This window comes from Cebus imitator, unplaced genomic scaffold (genome assembly GCF_001604975.1).
Source record: "Cebus imitator isolate Cc_AM_T3 unplaced genomic scaffold, Cebus_imitator-1.0 Scaffold555, whole genome shotgun sequence".
In the NCBI taxonomy this organism is placed as follows: Eukaryota; Metazoa; Chordata; class Mammalia; order Primates; family Cebidae; genus Cebus; species Cebus imitator.
Window position 1 is genome coordinate 439208 of NW_016107870.1, and position 6834 is coordinate 446041.

The following is a 6834-nucleotide window of genomic DNA, read 5'->3' on the forward strand; positions in this document are numbered from 1 at the left end:
CTGCCATAGAGAAGCCCCTCACAGCCACGCAGGCCAGCGGGCCCTCGGGTGGGGCCTCGGAGCTGGGCCATGGCCTGGGGAACACCGGGCACCCCTCACCGAGGGCTCAGCGCCCACCCTGTGCAGCGCAGGGGACACTCCCGCGGGTCCTGTGTTACCGCCCACCCTGGGGTCCGGGCACGCGGGGCCCACCCCCCAGCAGCAGGCGCACACGGCTGGGGGTCGCTCAGTTTATTGGTAAAACGGGCACTGAGCGAGGCGAGCGCGGGGCGCGGAAGCCGGGGCGGGGGCGCCTTTCCTCTTGAAGAACTTCCACTGGACCTTGATGGCGAGCATCCAGTCGCTGACCGAGGGCCTCTGGCAAGCGGAGGTGCAGACATGCGCCTGGCGGGGGTGCGGGGCGCCGGGGCCGCGCGCGGGGCGGGGGCGGGGCGGGGGCCGGGCCGGGGTTCCGGGCGCGGCGGGGCCGGGGACGGTCGCGCCGCGGGCGCCCGCGCTTCACTTGCCCGCCTTCTGAGCCTTCTGCGCCGACTTGGTGACCTTGCCGGCGCCGCCGCTCTTCTTCTCCACGTTCTTGATGACGCCCACGGCCACCGTCTGCCTCATGTCGCGCACGGCGAAGCGGCCTGGGGGGTGGCGGGTGGGGCGCGTGAGCGGGGCAGAGGACTCGAACCCGGGGATCCAGCTGGGCGGGCAGGGTGAAGCCCGGTCGGAAACGCCATGAGAACACACTCAGCTCGGAGTGCGCCCTGGTGAAGACGGTTGGTCTCCCCAGCCCTGCCCGGGCGGCTGTTCCGCCATCTTCAGGGCAGCCACTGGCAAGCTGTGCGGTCTTCTCCTCCACGGGAGGAGCTGTGGCATCTTCTTCACCTGGGGCCTCCTCACCCGCGGGGCCTCCTAACCCTGGGGCCTCCTCACCTGCGGAACCTCCTCACCTTCAGGGCCCATCTGCACACAGAACCCATCCCAGGTCCTCCTGAGGGCTGCCTGCACTCGGTGACATCAAGCCCATGGGCCTCCTGCCAGCTCTGAGCTCCGCAGGAAAGGAGGCCCTGCTGCCACCCACGCCCCATCCCACAGTCCCCTGCCCTCAGCCTGATCAGCCACCGCCCGGGGACCAGCCTGGCTCACCGAGAGGCGGGTACTGGGAGAAGCTCTCCACACACATGGGCTTTCCCGGGACCATCTCCACGATGGCTGCGTCACCAGACTTCAGGGACTTGGGGTTGTCCTCCAGTTTCTTGCCAGAGCGCCGGTCGATCTTCTCCTTCAGCTCTGCAAACTTGCAGGCGATGTGAGCTGTGTGGCAGTCGATGACTGGGGAGTAGCCGGCGCTGATCTGCCCGGGGTGGTTCAGGATGATGACCTGGGGGCAGAGCCATGGGTGGCCATCAGGCCCGGCCACAGTGGGCACCATCAGAGCCCAGAGCAGGGCTGGGAGACCCAGTCGCAGGCCCTCCCACGGGCTCGTGGGCCCGGAGTGCTGAGTGGAGGAAGCTCAGGCTCTGAGGACCAGCCCCCAGACCTGAATCCCCCAGACCTGAACCCCCAGACCTGAACCCCCAGACCCGAATCCCCCAGACCTGAACCCCCAGACCTGAACCCCCAAGACCGGAAACCCCCAGACCTGCACCCCCCAGACCTGAACCTCAACATCCTCATTAAGCAAGAGATAAACAGCTGAGAAGCTCATTGTTTCAAAGGGGCAGGAGCAGCACTTACTCGGCCAGCCCCAGCTGGAACAAAGGCGGGGGGTGGGTGGTGGTGACAGAATTGACCTCAATTCCTGTATTTCAATTGTCTCTCAATAAAGCCATTTTAAAAGTCATACGAAGAGGCCGGGTTCAGTGGCTCACCCCTGTAATCCCAGCACTTTCAGAGGCCAGGGTGGGCGGATCACTTGAGGTCAGGAGTTCAAGACCAGCCTGGCCAACATGGTGAAATCTCGTATCTACTAATAATACAAAAATTAGCCGGGCATGGTGGCGGGTGCCAGTAATCCCACCTACTTGGGAACCTGAGGCATGAGAATCGCTTAAACCCAAGAGGCGGAAGTTGCAGTGAGCTGAGAGCGGGCCACTGCCCTCCAGCCTGGGCGACAGAGCGAAACTATGACTCAAAAAAAAAAAGAAAAACCATATGACGAGGCCAGCAAAGAGGAGCAATGAAAACAAACACAGAGAACAAAATCACGACAGAGCTGTCTCGGGCAGTAAGTTAACAAAAGCATTTTTCCAGGACGAAAGTCGGGCCTCAAAGGCTGGGCATCCCCACAGTGTGGTGGGGGCAGCAGACCCAGGGGCTGCGCGGAGGCCGGGAGCCGCCAGGCCTGGGCCCCTCCCAGCACCGATGTACCCCCGTCAGTGGCATGGGGGTCCGTTTTCTCCCCCACCAGGCGACCTGCCGACAGTAGCCTCACCAAAGACAGCTTCCCTGCTGCCCCCCAGGCGCGAGCCCTGGGACCCGGCGCAGCCACCGACCTGGGAGGTGAACTGTGCGGCCTCCTGAGGCGGGTCGGACTTGCTGTCCCCACACACATTGCCCCTGCGGATGTCCTTGACCGACACGTTCTTCACGTTGAAGCCCACGTTGTCGCCAGGGAGAGCCTCGCTCAGAGCCTCGTGGTGCATCTCCACCGACTTCACCTCCGTGGTGATGTTCACTGGGGCGAAGGTCACCACCATGCCTGGCCGCAGGATGCCAGTCTCCACCCGGCCCACGGGCACCGTGCCGATGCCTGTGAGAGAGGGGCTGTGAGGGGAGGCGGGGCCAAGGGGGTGCTGGGCAGGAGATTTGGGGACAGAGCCTGGAGACCCCCAAAGTCTGGGACTCAATACCCCCCCAACAGGCCTGGGGGTGTAAGGGGAGGCGGGGCCGAGGGAGTGCTGGGCAGGAGATTTGGGGACAGAGCCTGGAGACCCACAAAATCTGGGACTCAGTGCCCCCCCAACAGGCCTGGGGCTGTGAGGGGAGGCGGGGCCGAGGGGGTGCTGGGCAGGAGATTTGGGGACAGAGCCTGGAGACCCACAAAATCTGGGACTCAGTGCCCCCCCAACAGGCCTGGGGGTGATGGGGCTCCATGGACAGAGTGTTGGGGGGAGGGGAGTCCAGGGACAAGGAGACTCAGAGATTCCAAGGGAAGCGGGGGCTCCCCTGCCCAGCTGGGGAGATGAGAGGCTGAGCAGGAGAGCTCCCAGGAACCCAAGGAAAAGCCACAGGGGCAGAGAAGGGGGAGGACAGGCAGAGAGGGGACTGTCTGAACCTGGGGTCCCATCCATGCCCTGGGGAGCACTTTCCCTCAGAGGCGGCACTATGGGGCCCCTCTTCTCTCTGAGGACCTCTCCCTGTGAGTGTGGGCCAGGCCACTGGACTGCTCCTGCTTGGGGCCCGGTGGCACTGCCCCCTGCGGGTTCTGGGGACTGCACTTACATGCTGCAGGTCTCTATTGTTAAAGAGGCCACTCAGCGGGACACAGCGCAGGTGCAATGGCACCTGAGCGTCCCCCGTGTTTCTTATGGATCTGCTTACACCAGTTGTGTGGTTGCCGCGTGGGGGTCTTGTCTCCCCCAGGGTACCTCCACCCCCAGGGTACCTCCACCCCCAGGGTACCTCCACCCCCAGGGTACCTCCACCCTCAGCTCCCTGGGCTGTGATGGAGGTCCATGTAGCCTCCAGCCGGCTTCACTGAAGCTGGTGGCTGCGCTCTGTGCTGGGGTGAGCATGACACCCCGACTGTGCACACAGATGCCTGCAACATCTCTGGCTGCAGACCCCTGGCTGAGGGTCTCCTATCAGTGCCCCTCTCTGGGGTCTCAGATTTGTTTATGGTTTCTCTTCTTGGAGAGATGAATGGATGGATGGATGTAGAGGTGGATGGGTGGATGGAAGGATGAATAGATGGACAGAGGATGAACGGGAGAGAAGTTGGGTGATGGATGGATGGATACATGGAGAGGTGGATGGATGGATGGATGACTGGATAGATGGGGAGGTAGATGGATGGATGGATGGATGGATGGATGGGAGGTGGATGGATGGATGGGGAGGTGGATGGACAGAAGGCAGGATGGATGGATGGATGGATGGATGGATGGGGATGGATGGGGAGGTGGGTGGGTAGATGGACAGTAGGATGGATGGGTGGGAATATGGGTGGATGGGTGAATGGATAGGAAGATGGATGGATGTGTGGATGGATGGACAAAGAGTAGATGGGTAGAAAAGTGGATGGGTAGAGAAGTGGGTGGGTGGATGGATGGATGGATGGACATAAGGATGGATGGGTGGGGAGGTGGGTGGGTGGGTAGATGGATGGATGGATAGATAGATGGGGAGGTGGATGGATGGATGGATGGATGGATGGATAGATGGGGAGGTGGATTGGTGGGTGGGTGGATGAACAGATACATGGATGGGCAGGGAGGTGGGTGGGTGAGTGGATGGATGGATAGATGGATGGATGGATGGATGGGGAGGTGGATGGACAAGATGGATGGGTGGGAAGTGGGTGGGTTAATGGATGGATGGATGGAGAGGTGGATGGAAAATGGATGGAAGGATAGATGGGGAGATGGATGGATGGGTGGATGAATGTAGAGAAGGATAGATGGGCAGGGCAATGGATGGATGGATGGATGAAGAGGTGGATGGATAGATGGATGGGGAGGTGTTTAGATGGATAGGTGGATGGGTGGATGGACAGAAGGATGGATGGGTGGGGAGGTGGATGGATGGATGGATGGATGGGTGGATGGATGGATGGATGGGGGATGATGGGGGATGGAATGTCCCCCAGAAAGTGTGTGGCAAGGGGAGAGACTGGAGACAGCCTGGTCTTTGGAAGCCTCATAGGGCCTTGGTCTAGGGCAGGCAGAGCTGGCCAGGCAGGCCTCCATCACAGCACTCTGGCTCACCGCCGATCTTGTACACATCCTGCAGCGGCAGGCGCAGGGGCTTGTCCGTGGGGCGTGTTGGGGGCAGGATGGTGTCCAGGGCCTCCAGCAGGGACACGCCGCTTGCATTGCCTTCCTTACGCTCTACCTTCCAGCCCTTGAACCACGGCATCTGGGTGGAAAGGAGAAAATCGGTCCATCACAGAGACATCAGCGGCCTCCCCAGCCTCAGGCCTCCCTGGGTGGCCTCCAGGAGTGCTCTGTTCAGGCTAAACTGGCCTCATGCCCTTTGAGATGAAGAATTTCCCACAGTGCTCCACCCGAGCTCATAGCCAGCATCACAGGGACCCTGGAAGGAGACCCCTCTTAAAGGAGGAGTACAAAAACACAAAGGGCCTCTCCCAGCCCAGGCTGCTCAGGAGTTGCTGACACTGGAAACAAATCCCCACTCCAGCCACAAGCCCTGGGGCCCCTGACCATCAGATCCAGGCAGGGCAGGTGATTTGAACAGGAGGAGGCTGAGTATGGCCAAGGGCCGGGCCCGCTGGGGACAGAGCTGGGGGAGCCTCGCCCCGACCCTGGCTCCTGGACACCATGCTGCCTCCAAGCTCAGCCCAGCCCCCTCCCCACAGAGCCTCCCTGCAGGCCACACTGCACCCCACCCCCCAGGGCCTGTTTAAGCAGCACAGGCCAGAGGGCAGTACGGAGTGCAGGGTCCCTGATGGCTGGAGGCCTCCCTGGGGAGGAAGAGGATGGCCTTCACCACATCATAGCCTGTGAGGAAAGTGTCATCACAGGTAAACACCACCAGCCACAGGAGATGGAGGCGGGGCTGGGGCAGTCCCTATCGGCTCTGTCCACAGACCTCAGCTCTGGGCTCTGCGGCTGCTCCCAGTCTCCCCGCTGTCTCTAGATTCCACACCGGCACCCTCACTGTGGGCGACTGCCGTGCTGGCTGAGCCCAATGGCGGCCATTCTGGGGTCCTGGCTTGGAGAACCCTGGAACAGTCTCAGGTTCTGAAAGTGTCTCATCACCTCCAGCCAAGGCGGAGTCCCTGAGCCACAGGCTACTCACACCTTGAGCTGCCAATTGACCAGCCAAGAGCCAATCCTTGGCCCTCCCAGTCAGCCCAGACATCTGCATACTTCCCAAAGCCCAACTCTGCTCCAAGACCCCGGGGAGGCAGCCAGGGAGGCCCCCACGGCCCAGCCCGCAGCCGCTGCCCGGTGTCCAGGGTCAGGACAAAGGCCTGGCAGAGATGAAACCGAGCACCCCCATGGCAGGGCCCTGGAGACCAAGCTCGTGGGCCTGGTGCTGAAGGCCACTGCCCCTGCAGCGCTGACGGGGACCGGCCCTGGCCAGGCTCGTGAGAGGCTGAATGGAGGAGCAACGCTCAGTGCTGAGGGGGATGGGGCTCCCGCTGGGCCCTGAGCCGGTTAGGGAACCCCAGCAGGTTTTGCGGGGAACCTGCATGTCCCAGGAACAAGCTCTCAACCTCCCCCTGCCACCTATAGCTGCCTCGCCCTGGGGCAGGGGGCCCGGCCAGCCCCCACGGCCCACCCCGCCCTAGCCAGCCACTCACGTTGGGTGAGGGCTCCAGCATGTTGTCACCATGCCAGCCAGAGATGGGCACGAAGGGCACGGTGGCCGGGTTGTAGCCGATCTTCTTGATGTAGGCGCTGACCTCCTTGACGATCTCATCATAGCGCTTCTCGCTGTAGGCCGGCTCTGTGGAGTCCATCTTGTTCACGCCCACGATGAGCTGCTTCACGCCCAGTGTGTAGGCCAGCAGGGCGTGCTCCCGAGTCTGCCCGTTCTTGGAGATGCCCGCCTCAAACTCGCCCACGCCCGCCGCCACAATCAGGACTGCACAGTCCGCCTGTCCAGCGGGGGACACAGTGAGCCCGGCCCCACCTGCCCGGCGGGGGACGCAGTGAGCCC

General features: G+C 62.5%; 1 protein-coding gene across 1 annotated transcript in view; it reads right to left on the reverse strand.

Moving 5' to 3' along the window:
• Window positions 1-218: 218 nt before the first annotated feature.
• The window catches only part of EEF1A2 (eukaryotic translation elongation factor 1 alpha 2), a 10950-nt gene continuing 4334 nt past the window's right edge, over window positions 219-6834 (reverse strand). The window contains exons 4-8 of the mRNA XM_017515695.1: window positions 6476-6772; window positions 4914-5064; window positions 2481-2737; window positions 1132-1366; window positions 219-626 (exon numbers count right to left, since the gene is read on the reverse strand). Coding sequence (XP_017371184.1) covers window positions 499-626; window positions 1132-1366; window positions 2481-2737; window positions 4914-5064; window positions 6476-6772 — 1068 coding nt within the window. The 3' untranslated portion in view covers window positions 219-498. The remainder of the gene's footprint in view (window positions 627-1131; window positions 1367-2480; window positions 2738-4913; window positions 5065-6475; window positions 6773-6834) is intronic.